The sequence below is a fragment of the Patiria miniata genome, unplaced genomic scaffold, assembly GCF_015706575.1.
Source record: "Patiria miniata isolate m_02_andy unplaced genomic scaffold, ASM1570657v1 HiC_scaffold_8, whole genome shotgun sequence".
In the NCBI taxonomy this organism is placed as follows: Eukaryota; Metazoa; Echinodermata; class Asteroidea; order Valvatida; family Asterinidae; genus Patiria; species Patiria miniata.
Window position 1 is genome coordinate 10519606 of NW_024037075.1, and position 19496 is coordinate 10539101.

Sequence of the window (19496 nt, forward strand, 5' to 3'; positions counted from 1 at the left end):
CGAACATCCCCTTTGTTTAAAAAAAAAATATTAAATTCTATTTTAATGCACAATCACTATAACGGACAACCACGGAACGTTTTTTACAGACCCCATCATGTTCGTTACAGTGACGTTTTACTGTATGCAAAAGATGCCCGTTGTTTTCATCCAAGCGTTGAAATATTGTAATTTTAAATTTAAAACATTGCAAAATCACTATAAAATTGCTGATCATAATGGCTTTAAAAATCCATGAAGTTCTCACCGTCATCGTACTGCACTTTCGGGCCCTGTGGCTCAGCTGAACAAAAAGTTCTTTTTACCTGGTAAATGTTGTCGTCCCAATGGTCCTGAGCCTTACTTGTAATTTGTTTACATTTCCGTGAACTCACTGTTGAAATTCCCTTTAGAAATCCTCCATTATGCCTCCAACGAAAGCTGGAAGGTGTTTGCAAGTTGTGAAACACAGGGGAATGCGGTGTGATTCGTGTTAAGTCCAAAGGCTGAAGATTTCACAAGTTTTTCTAAGCAGAAAAGGGCCCTGTTAGGCATGTTTACTGTCGTATAGTCTCATGATACCGTGTATGTAGATTTTGTTACAGGGAAGTTTAAACCCGGCCGGAAATTCACAGTTTGCGGTAATAAAAACAAGAAAATTGATACTAGAGGGTGTTCTTCTTGCCTCTTTTTCCCTGTTTAGTTGTAAATGTCACAGATCTGTCCGATGGTGTGTAGCATTGATGTAAGATCTGTTTTTAGCTGTTCACAATTTCAAATGGGAACAGCTCTTGTTTTCGTTTAAAAAATTCTTTTTCCTTTTTTTTTTTTTTTTTTTTTTTTTAAGCTGTTCCCAATTTCAATTGGGAACAGCTATTGTTTTCGTTATAAAAGTTTTTTTTTTCCCTTTTTTTTTGGACCTGCCAACTCTGCTGGTTCGCGTGAAAAATGTCTTCCAGCCCTAAATGACAACCCAATGATAAAATTTAGGGCTAGGTAACTCCAGCTACATATGTTTAGAAAACTTTAATCTTTTCAAACAAACACTAGCATAATGGAACAGATAGTGCTTAGCTCTTAGAACTGGGACTTAATTCATCGCGACACAACCACGTTTTATGCAATTTCATGACATATTTATGTGACTATAAATTGTTTATAGACAGGGAAGTGTTATAAATGAAAATGTGTATGTCAAGGTCATGTGACCATTACTTCCGGGTTTTTACCAGAAGTGCAATTATGTAAGATAATAATTTCAATTTTAAAAGTAAGAGATTTTTGAAAAAATATTTACATTATTTTCTACTATCCAAAAGACAATAAAAACAAATTGGGAACAGCTCTGTGGTTGTTCAGTTACAACCACATCTAGTTTGTCTTGAAGTGCTGAACAGAAAGAGAAACCTATAACATATGACTTTTCTTATTTAAATACAAAGCAACTGAGAAAGAAACTGGACACAAGGATTAAAAATATAAAAAAAATGGCCTCATGCAATGACTTGTTAGATACATCAGTTGCAAAGTGACAAAAAATGTTGAGCATGTACACAAAAAAACGGGGGACAAAATGACAATATACCGAGCACATCCCTACAACTGTACAAATAATCTACACGTACTATCGTAATCATGTGCTGAAACCTTAAACCTGAAATTTTCTTTCCGACACGGTCGTGATTAACGAGCTAATTTACCGTCAGGATTCTTACATCTCAAGTTTTGTTTTTTTCCCCCGTCTTTCTGTCCCTTGCGGTTATTCACTTGTTCCTCTCACCACCCGTCTCCACGCATATTTCATCTGCGATTCTTACAATAAACGCAGCGCGCGCGGCACACTGGGAAGATTGACTGCGAGCGCTTTTGTTTATGTTTATGACCATCACGGGCATCCCGCCTGATTATCGAAACGTCCCGCGTATAAGCCGGTAATTACTTGATGAAACTGACATTGCCCGGTATCTGACAGTGATGCCCGCGGGGGGGTCGAGACCCGGCTTAATTGATTTTTTCAATTTACGGTGCAGCTAGCGAGACTATTTATGTACATGTGTACATGTAGGAACAATACTATAAACCAACCTGCCTGTGTACGTGATCATGCTTGCCACAACAGGCAAGCTAGATAGAAATCAGTCCAAAATTTATTTGTCAAATTGTAACTTGGTTCCTGTGCGGCCTAGATCCTGGAGCTTACCCCCAAAATATATCCCCAATTTATTGATTTATTAAGTGCAGTATTAAAGTGGGTTTTAGATGAGATAAAAATGCATTTCATTTGACGTACATGTAGTTGAGAGCTGACAAGAGAAGAGGCTAAACCGTGCGGTGCTTTCTACAGTAACAGACTAAAGCACGACTTTTCCTCCATGAAATACGACTCTGAGGAACAGTGTGGCGCCTTGGAGACCAGCATTTCTTTCAACAGTTTTTCTTCCGGATCTGAGACTCTTCAGAAAAGGGAGAAAAAAAAGATGGTTTTGCAATTTAAGACTTTTAAATCACCAGACGACATTTTAGATCAATGTCGAAAGATGGAGTCTACTCATTTGCATCATTTCTGTCCTGTTACAAAATTTCAGCATCTTTATCTTTCCAAGTCCTTTTTTTTGTTTTTTTAAAGTTACGTACTTACGTTAAGTCCTTCCCGTGATTGAGTTTAAAAAAAAGTTTAAATTTTATTTAAAAAAGATCAAAATTACTGCAGATAAATTCTCTGTGACGAATTTTGCAATTTTGATAGGCACGATCTTGAACTGAATTTGAAGAGGAACTGTTTAGAACATATTTTGAAATTTGTTAAAACTTTCAACAAAAATTTGAAACTGTTTTGCTAAAAAAATGGTAAAAAGTTGAGAAAAGTTTGTCAATTTCAGATGAAAAAAAATGAAAAATCTGCTTTGCAGTTTACTGTGCCTTGTAAATTTTTCAGTAAAATAGTTTTATGTTGGAGAAAAAAAACTATTTAAATCTGCACAGAAAGTTGCACAAGAGATTTAATAGGAAAAGATGTCAGATGGTCAGGTATTTTTTTCCAGTTTTGAAGGATCACTGTTTGTAACATTCAAGGTTTTCACTACCCTGGCGCAGATACTGAAAGAAAGGAAATGTGTTGCATGCTGTTTACATGCTCATCAATAATAATGTGATGTATAAAACATTGTTGAGTGCCACTTCTAGCCGACACCCGGCTCTAGTGTGCTCCAAAACAAGTGGGCCACAGTGGTCATGTTTTCCCTGCGATAAAAATGCAAGCCATCATGTAGCTATTTTAAGGAGAGAGTATAGTTTTCCCTGCACTGTGTTTTTTTTTCCCTTCTTTTTTCTTCTGTGGTTCGGGGAACCTGAATTCGAACTTCTTCATGAATGATTAAAATTGGAAAACAAGACACTTGGGTAGCTGTCAGGTGGGATAAAGTGTCCGGTTTGCGGTTAGCTGTGGCGGCTGTGGCTACCGGTGCGTGTGTGTGCATTGCATGCCAAACTTTGAATCGTATGCAGCAAAGTTTACTGCAGGTTTCTTTCTCCGTTGATGTGCAGAAAATTACATGCTTTCTTGGGATTGGGACAACCGTAAAACTTTATGTGGATTTTTCATAATAAAATTGATATCCTGAACTGACTGAGAATGCTGTCCATTTTTATTGCACATTTCTGACCCTTTAGCCTTTGTATTAAATTGTATTACATTGTATTTATTGTCCCTGTATCCATAAAACTATTGAGAGCTGAGGCAGTTTGGGGCGGTATAAGGAGTAATAGACAGGGCAGTACAATAAATGGATTAATCAACCATACCGTGACCATGAATGTGAGCAGCTGGACAAGGTAGAACAATATCTATGTTTCTGTTTTGGTTTCATGTTTTTTCCCCCTGAGAACTTTTTAAACACAGGATACAATGAATGCCATGCAAATAACAATATCAGTACACATCTTTACAACCCTAACTCCCCAGGCATTTTTGCTAGGATGTAACCTCAATCCTGCAAAATCCTCCAACTGCCTCCATGTAAAATTGCATCCAGCCTGAATGCTGCAAAATCCTCCTTTATTTCTTGAATGTGGTCCTTGGAGGGGTGACCACTGCCTCAATCTGGCAAAATCCTCCAGCAATCACTGTCAATATGTTGAGGCAGAGCCAGTGACATCCTTGAGCAGTGCGGAGGTTTCAAGTACCTAAATTTATGCACAGCTGAGCATAAAAAACACAAGGTCTGGCCCCGAGACCTTGACACAGTGCGTCCTCCATGCTCAGCCACACATTTTTGCCATATAGCCTCAATCCTGCAAAATCCTCCGTTTTGCAAAGATGATTTTGGAGGATTTGGAAGGTTAATAGGGTTAATCAACCATACCGTGAACATGAACGTGACCAGCTCAATTAGGCAGAACAATATCTATGTTTCTGTTTTGGTTTCATGTTTTTTCTTTTTTTTTCCTGAGAACTTTTTTTAACACAGGAGACAATGTATGCCATGCAAATACTAATATCCAATACACATTGTAAATTACTCATTTGACATCTTTGATTGATTTCAGTGAAAACTCCTCAAACTAAAAACAGTTTTCAGCAGTGATTTAAACACATCACTGCACCAAGTTGACCTCTTTTGAATCTGCTGAAAGCTTTATTTTTACAAGAATTTGACGCCACTTGTTTTTCTACGTGTGTCTGCAAGTGCCCTGTGAAATCGACAAAGTGCCATGAACTGAATGCAAAATGAGGACAGAAATATGTTGTTTTATGAACGGTGTCCTTTTTTTTTTTTTTTTTTTGCATGAGCGTGTTTCTCATTATACATTCCAGGCATGATACGTGGAAAGTGCTCAAAAGTCGATCACTCCGAGCCGGAGTAATGAAAGCTTCCTCCTTACAAAGCCGCAGCCTTCATATTTACCTCAAGTAATAACGCTCCGCGTCAGCGCATTTCGTTTCCCTTCATTTCATGAATCGGACTTGATATTATTAGTCTTTGCAAGCGGCAAACCATGTGTTTTGTGTCGGCACAGATCGGTTGAGGTCTTAAGAAGACCTTCTGTTCCCCCCCCCCCCCATCTTCCTACCCCCAACTCCCAACGCATCACGGCGTATCCTTGACCGCTTGGCCGATCGAGTGTGCGTAGATGCTCGTTGGGCCGTTACTTCCTTGAGAAAATACTCAAGGGAAGGGGGGGGGGGGGAGGATCATCTGCTCCCTCTCGTGCGTTGTTGTTTTTGTTTTTTTCCTCCTGTCTTTTCCTTAAAGGCCAATAACGTCACGAGTGCATAGCCTGAAAAGGTCTTGCGTGAAATGCCATGTTTCTCGGATTCTGTAGACAATGTTCGTGAAGACTGCGCCGTAGCAGCAGGAATCTGTGGTACACATACCGGTACGTACATGCAAGAAACGAAAAAGAACTAACAATAAAATGTGAAGTTTGATTAGAACTGGTCAGTTGTTACGTTTCTTTAAAAAGAAAAAAAAAACTCCACTTTTTTTTACTAAGACTGAAATCTAATCATGGCTAGAAAATAACTGTTTTTTAACAAAATGAACATATTTTTGGTTTGCGAATTACAAATACCTAACTTTAGACAGATCTAGACATATTTGTGGCCATTTAGGAAAATTATCATCACATATCTTTTGGGTACTTCAATAGAAAGAAATGTTCAGCCCAAAACCAACCACCCACCCCCCCACCCCCGCCAAAGAAAATAAATCAGTAATAAAATTCTACATTACAACATAAGGAATCAAATTTCGCCTGGAGTTGAAATTGTAGAAATAGCGGGCAAAGTCACCTTGACAGATAATGGAACATTGTATAAATAATGTCTGCATTTAGTCCTCCGAAAATCACAGATCATATTATTCTAATAATTCTTCATGTTCATTGCCGCCGGGCGAATCCCTACTTCACAGCTAAAATTCAATTTGAGAGAAAGGGGGGATATTAAACTACAATTAAGTGCGGAGGGGAAAAAAATCTGGCCTCTTGCCTTTAAAGTTTCAGCGCAGCTAGTGGAGAGAAATATGAGTGATATCACTTTGCAATCGAAGCATGTAGCAGTCACCGGCAGAGTGATAGAGATGATGCGTAATTGGACACCTTCACCGGTACCCCGCCGGTGCCCCTCAGGGGATTGTCTCCTCATGTCCAGTTGCCAATCTCTTCCAAGATTGAAAAATTGCCGACGGGTCGTTGGCGAAAAAAGAAGAAAAAAAAAAGAAGAGGGGTATCACAGAATCAAGGTACATCAGGAATTGCAAAGTGTAGTTGATTCTCTCCTGCATGTACGGAGCTTTCGTCGGATCGTCGAGATCGGCAATTTCAGCGAGTGTCCTGTCACATCGGACACGAGTACCACATCGGATATTCGCCAGACTTCGAGCTGAAGCCTCGTCGGCCGCCGGAAGAGAACGCATCCTTGATGCGAGAGTGGCTGTCTCTGTGAAGTGTTTGACACCCTCCTGACACGTGTTTGCTTTACGCATTAGAATTCATCCACCTTGCGTGTTTTTTCTCCAAACACCGTGACAAATAAACTGCATCCTCGGTGTCTTCTGGTTGTTTCGTCCTGTGTCTATATCCCCCCCTCCCCCACTCTCTGTTTATGCCCTAAACTTACCTTGTGAAGTCATTTCTCGAGTATTTGAAAATTTCGAATACCTTTTCAAAACTGTATTTATACAAACACAGTTTTTATCCTTTTTTCAGACTTTAGAAAACTTATGCCAAATCTGTGAAATCGTTTGGAATTGTGCGAAATTGGTAGGGCAAGATCCCTTTGAATCAGTGTTTGCTTCAAAACTGTACATACAGAGAGAATTACTTCCCTTTTATGTTTGTCACTCTGTGATAAAGTGTTATTAGTTGACAAATTATTTGAAGGTAATTACATGGACTTCATCCTGCAGGCTAGATATATTTTATCCAGGGAGTCGAGTGCATTAAGGCACGGATCCAGAAATGGACGTGGGAGTTTGGGAATGAATCTGTTCACCTCACCTCACAAGAACAGATGCCGTTAATGGCAAAATGGCTTGCAGCTACTTTTACCCTCTTCCACTAAGCCCAGTTCTCGGGCTGAGCCTTTTACAAAAATCTTTCATCTGAAGGGATTCAGAGGGCCAATAAATGTGTAATGAAGAGCTGACTTGCTGGTGTCCAAAGGGCCAAATACCGTGTGTAGAGTGCAGTCTAAGTTTACCACACAGCCAAATAGAAAGGATTTTTAAGAAAATTTTTTTTTCAGAGGATAAATTAAAAAAGGTTTTGAGGTTTAAGACTTGCTGGGGGGGGGGGGGGGGGATTAATGGCAGTGTTCACGGGGAGACGTTTGGGTGTTAGTTAGCCAAGAAGATAAAGGGCTTATGTCGGAAGGAATTATGAGAATGACATTTTCCAAAACTTGGTTCATTTCAAGCCGTGGCTACATCTTCAGCCCCAGAATCTCAGGCTTGTTTCCGTCACGTGTTTTGTTCCAGGATCAGGTGTTGCTTTTTAAATTTTTGAACCAAATTGAAAGACGACAAGCATGCGGCCTAGTATTGCATGATTTTTACATACCCCTGAAGGAGAGAAAAAGGACCCACAGTCTATGTTTTTGCCAGGGTGAAAAATCATTAAGGGGAGCCTGGAGCCAATGCCGGAGCTGGGAGGAATGCCGAGATTTAGAAAAGTCTAATACAGGGGTGCAAATGATTAGAGCACCCCCTAAGCTGGTCAATAAAGGAGGTATTTCAGATCACACTCCCTAAGTTGGTAAAAAAATAATGGAAATTAGTTTTTACATAACTTACTTCAAGATCTAATTTTTTATTTCACTACAAACAAACCCCAAGTACCCCTGCTGTACCGCCCTCCCCCTCCCCCTTCCCATTAGGGGGGCCCCACCCCCTCGAGGACCCTTCTCCACGTCCGCCTCAGCAATTTGAATGCATTAAGCCAGCAGTCACCACCTAGTGAGGTACATTAGTAACAAAAATGCTAAGGATCGTTACACAGTGGACAAAAGCACCATTTTTTCACCAAAGCATCTCCATGGTATACCTTTTCGAAAAAAAGACGGACGCAAAAAATTGGATGATGGAAAGGGCATGTATGACGTCATTATGACGTCATCAGCTAATTATTACATGAAAAAATATAAATTAATAATAATCTTCAGACCTGCAAGCATCTCAACAACAAATTTGGTATCAAATTAAAGGGGACAACAAGATCTTTCATTTGAGTGGTATGTCATTGGGATGGAATATAGTTGAGGGTGATTTTGTGGGTCAAAGAAACCTTTTTGGTCAAAAGACCTGTTTTTCCGAAGAAAATTTATTTTACTTTTTTGTTTAGAATATACTGTTGCTCTTATGACGTTTCTACTGTACTGAAAAGTCGAAAACCCTGTATTTTTTATCGCCATTCTTTGTTCCATTTAATTCTGGACAAAAAATTGTATCATTATGCATGACATCGCACGTAAATATTATTGTTGCTAGGCTGCTTTCTTACATTTAGGAAAAATCCGTCGTGTATGTTTTTTTTTTCCCGAGCCCTTACGGTGTGAGGCCACAGGGCCAGGGGCCTGCTTTAAGGCCCCTGAAAATGTTGGATTCTGGATGCACTGTGATGAAATATACTGAAGTATATACTTAAACTTATAAAACCCGAAAGGGTGTTTTTTGGTTCAAGTTAAAACAAAATGGTTCCACTGGAAGCGGGTGAATTTCTGTTCATGAAAATATTCACATAGGCCTAAACGATGTAGCTCTTGATATATTTGCAGTGTTATTTGTTTGTTACAGGGAATGGCAAATATAAAAGACTAACAGACCAAATGCATCTTTATGTTTATGATCGGTAGGTGGCAAGTTTGCGGCTAGGCAAGGATTTATCGGTCTACTGAGTTTTTATGAGGAAAAACTTGCAAAGGGTAACACATGAATAGCTTTTTTATTAAAACGAAACTACACTGGAACTAGTTTCAATGGAAGCCCGTCCCACTCCTTTTAGGTTGGGATGTGTGTGAACCTTGATATTTGTTAATGTTGAGTACAGAATGCTAGCAACGTCAATGAAACTTTTAAATGAAAAGAAAAACCTTCAGGGGAAAGGTATGAACTTTGCCCCTATTGAAAGAAAAACATCGTGGCAAGCATAATCAACTTTGCCACCATTGTCATGGAAAAGGTTATTTTTTCGGGTCAAAGCTTCCATAATGGCGGAAATATCATAGACATGTCATGATTTTAGATACATTGAGAGAAATATCGATTCTGCACTGCCTGAAAATTTAGAAAATACCTCCTCCTGATATTTTACAGTGTTACTTTGTGCTAGACGTTCGAAGCGCTAGCTAGCTAGCAACGTCAATGAAATTTTTAAATGAAAAGAGAAACCTTCAGGGGAAAGGTATGAACTTTGCCCCTATTGAAAGATCGAATGAAAAAAATCGTGACAAGCATAATCAACTTTGCCACCATTGTCATGGAAAAGGTTATTTTTTTCGGGTCAAAGCTTCCATAATGGCGGAAATATCATAGACATGTCATGATTTTAGATACATTGAGAGAAATATCGATTCTGCACTGCCTGAAAATTTAGAAAACACCTCCTCCTGATATTTTACAGTGTTACTTTGTGCTAGACGTTCGAAGCGCCGCGCTAAGCCGTGGCAAAACTAGAAATGAACAAAACGAGGGAGATATTTTTAGATCAAGCACAATGTATAGCGCAGCGGCGCAATTTCAACGTCGTAGAACACTGCTGGCTGGAATACATTTTTGCCCGGGAGTAGGGGGTGCTGAAGCATATTTCAGCACCCCAATCCAAAAAGTTGGGGGTGCTGCAGCACCCACAGCACCCCCCGTTCCCGCGGGCTTGTTATTTTCGTTTCGGACTATTGAACCTTCGGACTGATTAACCTTATTCTAAATTCGGACTATCGAACCTTCGGATAAATAAACCTTCAGACTGATGAACCTTCGGATTAATGAACCTTCGGACTATTGCATCAAATGTTCGGATTAACGAACCTTATTTCATTTTCGGACTAACGAACCCCCCTTATGGAAATTTTGTGCATTTGAACTATCGAACCTTCGGACTAAAGAACCTTCGGACTATTGGACCTTCGGACTATCGAGCCCCCGTTTGTAATACATTGTTAAAAGACGTATCATCACCATTTCCGGCCACTCTGTTAATCTATTTCAGGTTACCACGTTCCTTTCTGTCTGGCTCCTAACCCATACCTCATTACCCGTAATATACAACACATATAAGAATGTTACGTCTTCCAGCTATAGTATATGGTCAAAACAAATGGATGTGGTAAAGACCAAATTCAAGGAGCCGCACAATGTCACACAATTTATTTTCTGCGTGACAAATACCGTCATTGTAGCACTTTTGTCCATAATCAAAAATGCTTAGATTTTTCAAGAAAATTTGAAAATAGTGACGTCACTGCAACAGCAAATCCGCTTATTGTTACTTTTAAGTAACAATAAGCTGATTTGCTGTTGCAGTGACGTCACTATTTTCAAATGTCACTGATTATATCACTCTTCAATTCCCTGACCCTCAAAATGTCAAATTAATTACTTAGAATCTCATCACAACGCTTCACGACCTTATTTTCTACAATTAATTACTGTACGAACTTGGTAGTATATTGTGACGTCATTATTACGTCATAAAGTACCCTTCCTGTCATCTGATTTTTTACATCCTACCCTATTTTTGATCGTAACACATTGCCAAAGCTTTGGTGAAAAAAATGGTGCTTTTAAATACCATGTAACGATCCTTAGCATTTTTGTTACTAATGTAGTTCGCTATAAGATGCCTCACTTTTCCGCTTATCTTTGGAACAAGTTTAAACATATTTATGATACTAATAATCAATTACAAAAACTCTGGCATTGAATTTGAACTTTTCTCTCAAACTTAAAAACAACATCTCACAATACCACATACTGTTTGCATGTTTAAACAAAGTGTCAATGTGACTACCCAAAATCCATGATTTTAGCCTAAAAACATGTCTTTTGACCAAAAAAAGGTTTTTTTGACCCACAAAATCACCCTTAACTATATTCCACCCCCATGACATACCACTCAAATGAAAGAGCTTGCTGTCCCCTTTAATTTGATACCACATTTGTTGTTGTAATGCTTGTAGTTCTGAAGATTATTATTAATTTATATTTTTTTCATGTAATAATTAGCTGATGACATCATAATGACGTCATACATGCTCTTCCCATCATCCAATTTTTTGCGTCCGTCTTTTTTTCGAAAAGGTATACCATGGAGATGCTTTGGTGAAAAAATGGTGCTTTTGTCCACCGTGTCACGATTTTTTCACTAAGGTACCTCACTAACCCCTGTAAACAAACTGTAAAAAAACCTGTAATCTTGCACACCCTGCCACGGTTGGTTTTTTATGCACGCTGTCATCGACCTCCAAGAAATTCCCTATTGCATTGTGACGTCAAGCGCAGAAACACTCCTTAGAGAGAGAGTCGGAGATGCTAAATGCAATTTTAAGACCGGTAAAGGCTTTGAGAGATGCCCGGGGAAAGTCTCCAAATGCAATTTATTTCTTTCTGATGCAGAGCAAGCCCTGTCCACGCTTTATTTAGATAAAATTTATTTGATTTTAAACAAAGAAAACAAAAGTCTGTCCAGCGGTGTTCTTACTTTATTATTCAACTTCGCAGTCAGGTTTTGTGATCTTTCTGAAATCTCCAAGGAGTGTTAGATAATGCTGTCTTTTCTCTACGAAAAAATGTACATGTGTTTAAAAACCTGAGAAATTGCACTTTGTTGAGTTTAAAGTAATGACCGTAGACATCTGCTTTGCGGTTTTGGAACGTGTCATGATCTGCTCAAGTTGCACTATGTCTTGTCATGTGCAATTTGTGCATAAATGTTGAAACATGTGACATTTGCATGTAGTGGGGCATGTTAAAATACCGCCGCATAAATGTCAGATGGTATCAGAATGATGAGGTTCTTGGATGGAATTTTTTTTTTGGGGGGGGGGGGGGTGCCTAAAGTGGGATCTTTTTAAACTTGGTAACAGAAAAACTAGCAACTGTTTTGGCCAACATTCTGTTACAACAATTCAAATTTTAACAGGATCATTTTGTAAAAAGTGAATTTTAAATTTCAACCGTCTGCCATATATTTTTTTTGTGACTGTAATTTTGTAATGGTTGATGCCAATTCCGAATTTATTGTAAGACTTAAACAACAGTTCTGCTTCATAACTTCCTACAGGGGTTCTGTCTCAGAAATTTATCTTCCGATACATGAACAAGTCCACGTTTTGGCTGTTTAATTATTGGATGCACGAGTCAAAACAGAATTTGAGCTTTCATAAGTGTCAGCAAAATGTCTAGTCTACACAGCAGATTTAAAAACACTTGATGTAAAAAATGAAGAATTGAAAAGAAATCATTAGAATGAACAGTTTAAACATAACTTTCTTTCGGCAGGTGCTTACATGTACATCTGTTTGTGATATTAGGAGCACATTTTAAGCGATATGAATTGAAGTCATAAAGACGTAAGGTTCATAAGTAATACATTCAGCATACCACTATGCTTCGTGCATTCATCGCATGTACATTTTGACCTACATGTGTTTCTCTGGCAGTGAATTTGCACAGTACATGAGCGTCCAGGGGCTCAACAAAAACAAATGAATTGTCCGTGTGACAGGCAGCAGGGAAACAAAAACAACAGAATCAGCCGTCTTTGACAAACAAACAACGGCGGAGCAGGAGGTAGATTCACGACCGCCCAATCAATGCGGGAATAAACTCGCCCGGCAGTTTTTAATTTATGGATCCCGTGCCCAATCAATACCCCAGCGCAGAGGGACGGAAGCGGGCGCTTGATTTGCCCCCGAGGCGTAGCCACTCAGCTCCGGCTCAGCCAGAGAAGGGGGTGGGAGGGGTACTGTCTATACTACCGCCGCGGATGTGCACGCGCGACGTGCTGAACATCTAATGGACCGGAATGAGGTTTTGGCGAGGGAAGAATGGTAGCTTTAGGGTGGAAAGGGGTAGGAAGGGGGGGGGGGGTTTGAAAGGGAGGTTCAGTGTCAAAATCTTCCGGTAGGATTGCAAGGGGCTCGGGAATGAATGGGGATTGCTTTCCGTGCGTGGACAAAGCGTAACATCAGTCACGGCTGAAGTGTCTGTTCGGTATACCTGTGGGGAGGTTTGGGGGGGGGGGGAGGGAAGTAACAGAGTATGTGCACGTCGTTGCTCAGTGTGTTGATCCCAGATCAAATGGGGTTATGCAAAGGAACAACATCCTGAAGAAGTGCACCTGACTTTCCAAATAAGCCCTAACGCTGTCAGGCAAATGAAATGTATCCTTAATATGTTTTGCCAGGGTGGTGTGGTGTTGGCCTGTTTTTCAACCATTTGTTCAGCCTGAACCTAATATAGTAAAGCCATTTTTTTCCTCACATTTTTTGAGGAAAAAATTAAATACATTCGGAGGAAAATTCAGTACATTTTGGAGGGAAAATCACGCATCAGATTTTAGATTTCCAGGCAATTTGTCTTTCAGATGTTCGAAAATATTTGGACAAATTGAATATGTTGCTGAAACAAACCATAGTATTTTTTGCTTGTCTCTGAGTCCTAAAGTCCTATTCGCACCTCATTGTCATCTCATTGACTGACAGTCATCTCATTGACTGACTGACCGACACACTGTCACTTGTGAGCCGGGCAGTACCATCATATAGGTTTACCAATGAATAGATTACATATACTGTGCCCTCTGACCGCTTTTAATAGACTTGCCTACTTTTTAAAAATCTTTTACTGGCAAGAAATTCAAGTGTTCAACAGTGAATTGTTGAGCGTAGTGTTTCCTCTGGTTCTCTCGTGAAATGTAAACCTGTAAAGTGTTTTGACAATTTGCTGAAGGATCCTAGCCAGTTTCTTTTGGACTCATCCTCATGTGTTTCTTTTCTTTCCAGTCAAGATCTGGGGCTGTCAAGCAGGCTTCAGTGCCGAAATTACCAAAGTAAGTAACAATCTCTGATAACGGTGTTTCAAATTTGGAAAATTGACACCTTTATTTATTCAGTTTTCTGTATAAAACCTTAAAATGCTGTTTTCAAATTGTCTAATTCAGTTTTTTTGAATGATAAAAATTATGGCTTTTGGATATAAAGCAAATTTTGTATAAACTCCCTCACCCCATCCTCACCCCCATCCTCACCCCAATCCCCACCCCAATCCCCACCCCTACTCTACCTCCAACCCTTGCCCAATACCACTCACATCCCTCGTCTATTTTTTATCAATTACTGGCAAGAATTTTTTTTGGAATAATACAGTGTTTTACATTTGGATAAAATAAAGGTGTCAAATGTGGGGTGCTGTGGTCCAATGGTTACGGTGTTCGACTCGTGTGCTGTGGTACATGGGTTCGAATTCTGACCGTGGGAACATGGTGCTTGTGCTCTTGAGCAAGGCACTTTACCATTATTGCTTCGTCCTTCGGATGGGACGTAAAGCCGTAGGTCCCGTGTGTTGTGTAATGCACGTTAAAGAACCCAGTAACACTTATCGCTAAGAGAAGGGGTTTGCCCCGGTGTTTCTGGCAGTGGCTGCAATGTGCGCCGCAGCGCCTTGTAAACCCTTATAAGGTGCTACATAATGGGTCTCATATTTCTCATAAACTTTATTTACCTTTCTTTAAAAATAGACATATCTCCAGCGCCTTGAGTACCTAATAGTTGGTAGATACGTGCGCTATATAAGACTCCGATATTATTATTATTATTATTATTATCCCAAACTTTATTTATATTTGGACAGATTTTGGAGCGAAATGTAGAAAAGAAACTTGCACTGAGGTTTCACAACAGAGATCAAGAACTCAACTCAGACATTTTGTTTGGTTGTTGTCCCTGGGCAGGATTGTTTACTGTGACAAAAATTGTTTTGATCCGTATGTTCATTTAAAAATACCGATACTAGTCTCCTAACAACCTCTGGTTGAACTGTTACTTCACACTCCCTTTCCCTCCGAGATCTGTGTTTATTACACCACCTGCGCTCAGGCGGACAGGAAAACAAAAACCCCGGTCACTTGAATAAAAGATGACGATTGTACGACGGGTTTACACTTCGGGTTTATGCTTCCCAGTGCAGCGCAAACGGCCATCGACACCTCGGGAACACTTCTCCCCCCCCCCTCAATGACGCTTTGCGTCACTTGTCAGGCGCAACGACTCGGCAGCAAAAGGCAGATGGGGCCCTTTGCTTTGAAATGCTATCATGGCCCATTGTGAATATTCTGACGTCGTCGTGTTGCTATTCTGACTAGCCCTGCGTTTTTTTTGTCTTGCTTTTAATCCTCTTGCTTTTATCCAGGCATGCCATTGAAAAACGGGGCATTGTTGGAGAAATCACGGGTGTTGCTATGGCAACGCTCTACAAATGTCAGCCTTTGCTAAGGCTTTGGCCTTGTCTCATCTAAGATGAAAATCAGTTTACATGTACATCTGACATTTGCAACTCGAGGATAAATTTTTGAACAGAAAAATTATTTACGGAGGCATCGTGTTCCTGGGCTTCTGTATCATGTACATATTTACTTGTGCACGCGATATTGCAAATCGTTACCAGTTTTAGACAATTTTTCATGGGATCTTTTAGTAGAAAACAGTTTTTTTCTCAAGTCTGTCGTTAGGAAAACAAGGAGAGGGGATGTTTTCAATTTTTAATATTTGAGAGTGGGAAAGGAACAAATAAGATAGACAAAAATCCATAAATGTATTTTTTTACAACCAAAAGGGGGTTACATTAAAAACTGTTACAAGGAACATCATGAATATTTTTGAATTAATACTTGTACTTGCAGGTTGTAAAAAAAAAATAGAATGACAAATTGTAACCTATAATTATGCAGGCTACTACATATGTCTGATCAAATCTACCAGGTACCCATACATATCTTCTGCATCCACTCACAAATTTTTCATGGAAAGCTGTTTTTGCAACAGCAAATCCACCCCCCTCCTCTATAATTCCTTTCAGCCGACGCCTTCCAAGATTTATGACTTTACATCGGATTAGCCCAGGCATTAAGAAGAGTCCCATCTGCAACCGCTGTGAGCCAGACGGAAGAACCTCTGACATTTTTGGGTTATTTTTTTTCCCCGCAACGGCGCAATCACGATTGGATGTCCGTCACCTGATGCAATATGAAAAACTTGATGTGATGCGTTTTGGATCGTTAGTGTCATTGGTTCGACGCCAAAACCTCTGGAATTGATTAGGAACTTAGTTTTGGATAGATACACGTAGAGGTCCATACTTTTATAGATGAAGCTCCCTGCAGTAAAAAAAAAAAAAAAGTTGTATCATGTTTCGAAGAAAACATCTGTTATATATAGCATGTGACATTTATGCAAGCATTTTTTTTAACATTAGAAACATTTGCAGGCCTCTGCAAAACTGCTTGTCAACTTGGAATGACCCAAATTACATGTACATGATTAAGTTACAAGGGCAGATACTTGAGTTTCTTGAAGAATCGCTCTTCTGGCTGAAGGGGGGAAAAGATGGAAATATCAAGTTGCCTTCTTTACTTTGTGATAGTACAATGGGACTTTACTGAACATTGTGTTTCAACGTTTCAGTGAAAAAAGAACAGAAAATGTCATTGCCCCTAATACAGGGTGAGTCAAAAAAAGCGGAACCCAAACCCCCCAAAATATATTTCATATTTAAAAAAATATGTAGCACCATAAATAATAATGACTGGAAAGCCAATTTCATGACCTACTTTTAGATGGAAAAAATTCTGAAATTGGTCAATCCATTCAAAGAATATTACCATTGAAACACAATGACCCTAAAACCTGTCTCGTCCAAAAAAAAGAAGCTTTTTATTGTGTGTTTTGACTGTTGGGAACAATGTCCAAAGAAAATGACACAGAATACTTGTTTCAACAACTGTCACCAACTGTAGTACACAATATCTTGATTAACAACCCTGGTTAGGCAAACTATATGATTTATAAAATCTACTTTTTTTAAAAGATGGGCCTTCAAAAGGCCTTTGTTTCATATTGCTAACGTTCAAAACTGAGTTTTTATCACTGGTGATGCTTGAAGACAATTGTGACGGCGATTTTTTAAATTGCATTTTTTTGACGTGACAGGTTTTAACGTCATTGTGTTTAAGTGGTGATATTCTTTGAGCGGATTGAGCATTTCAGTACTTTTTTTCCAACCAAAAGCAGCTTAAGAAATTGACTTGCCAGTCATTAATGTTGTTGCTACATATATTTTTAAATATGAAATATAATTTTTGGCGCTGGGTTTCGCCTTGTTTGATCACCTTGTACTACACAGCATTGGATTTTGTAGCATACAGAAGTTTCTTAAAGGGAATGTACAACTTTTGCTTTTGCTGCAATTTTCAGAAATAAACGAATTTGGGGGATCAGTATGTTATAGCAAATATTGTTAAAATAACTTGTTTCACGTTCTGGGCTTGTAGATGCTGGAAAAACCAAGAAAACCAATCATGTTCTTGTAGTCCGGTTCCTTGACCCCACTTAAGATGAATCGGAGCAATTTATAGACTTTGGGGAATTGTAAGGTCAGAGAATCAGTCTAGAAGGCTTGTACCCCTTCAAAGGTGTGTAATCAATTGCAAAGAAAATGCGGAATAACTAATTAGGAAAAATCAGGAGCAGTTTTTAAAAAAAAGCCAGTTTTCTCCAATGCTGGTCGGCTGACCAGCGTTGGAAAAAAACCCATTTTTCTTGAAAATGTAAGCACACCAGGAGCCACGATTTTACAGGATGCTTTAGACTGTCATTCCCTAACATCTATCTCGTGATAATTTGATCATTTCGTTTTGTGATGTCTGCAAATGTTGTGTCTTCCCTTTAAATGTAACAAACAAATCTAAAGAAGTATTTACAATTGTACATTTTTTGTTTTCCCCATTTCAGGATAGTAATCTGCTAGTCATGGGAGCAGCTGGAAGCTTCTATTTACAGGGTAAGAACAACTCTGTTTGTAACGTTACTTCCAATGTTGCTGGCAACAAAGAAGGAAGCTTAGGCTAAAAAAAAAAAAATATTCGGTCTCTGGTCAGACCAAAGTTCTGGATTTGACGCAGCGATGCTGCTTTTTTTTTTTTTTCTTCAAGCTTGGATTGTACAGACAAGGTGGGGTACTATTTTGCTTTTTTGGTGTCCTCATGTACATTGGTGTCCTCCATAATTTGCCTTGGTGCTTTCGATCATTTGCCTTGGTGCAATTTCCCATTCCTTGGTGCTCTTTGGTAAAAAAAATTGAGGAGGTGCGGAAATAGAGGGCGCTGTTGGAGCTACCGCGGAACATTTTGGAAAAAAAAAAGATTGACGCGCATGATTAAAATCGACGCGTGCGCTGACCAGAGACCGACTTATTATTTTTTTTGACCTTAGTTATCTTTTTTACCATTACTCTCTGATGACCATTGACCACCAAAACTTTCTTTTGAGTTGAACATCGACGCGCCCCCCCCCCCCCAAAAAAAGGATGGTTTTTTTCAGAGCCAAGAACATTTGCATTTGTCAAAATGTATCTTGTCAAAAGCACACAATTAACAGTATCACTTTCATGTCCTCAATGAACCGTTTTATTGGAAAACCTATCTGCACAATGTAAACATCATAATCTGTTTCTGGGAAGGATTGCTATGTCAATGAATGTTCCTTTGTGTCTGGCATCACCATGTTTTTATTCCTCCATGGTATCACCACGCCCTACCCCAACTGCCTTCACACATTGCCTCTGATAAGTATAGCTTGAGGGTGGTTTCTCCCCCCCCCCCCCCCTCGTAAACTGGAGCCTGATGGATCGCCCCAGCTGAGGATTATTAGATGATTGATAACACTTCCTCTGGGTTGATTGTATGTGTCAGCTCAGCTGGCACAGTAGGAATGTATTACAGCTCTGTCATGTGGAGCCACACCCCTCTTTACTTATCCCCCAGCATAACTGAAGGGCTCACTTGGGGGGGGGGGAGCAAAGCCCCAAAGCCTTTAAAGGTAAAGTCCATCATTTGTAATTTGTGCATTTTGTTCGTTTGAAGCAACAAAAGTGCTCAAGATCTAAAGAAGCCCCAAAGCCTTTAAAGGTAAAGTCCATCATTTGTAATTTGTGCATTTTGTTCGTTTGAAGCAACAAAAGTGCTCAAGATCTAAAGAAGGGTGCTGAACAACTGACCTGATGAAGTTTCAGCTCAGCTTCAGCTGTATATTTCGAGAAAAACAACATTCTAGGATCTCGATTTCAAATCAAAAGTTGCTGAAGCATGTTTTGAATTGGGCCTGAATTCAGCGTCCGAGACACTCACTGAGCCGATTGCAGCTACGCGATGTCGCGCACTGATCCGACGAATTATAGCAACGGCGCGCACGTGTGCGTCTTGCCAATGCTTGCGCGCTTCGCCGAATAACAAAACAAACTACTAATTTG

At 39.5% G+C, this 19496-nt stretch overlaps 1 protein-coding gene across 2 annotated transcripts in view; it reads left to right on the forward strand.

The window, feature by feature from the left end:
* LOC119719439 (integrin alpha-8-like) overlaps positions 1-19496 on the forward strand; it is a 73131-nt gene that overhangs the window by 29745 nt on the left and 23890 nt on the right. For both annotated transcript variants that reach the window (XM_038188895.1, XM_038188896.1), the window contains 2 exons: positions 13979-14025; positions 17981-18029. In XM_038188895.1, the coding sequence (XP_038044823.1) occupies positions 13979-14025; positions 17981-18029 (96 nt within the window). The remainder of the gene's footprint in view (positions 1-13978; positions 14026-17980; positions 18030-19496) is intronic.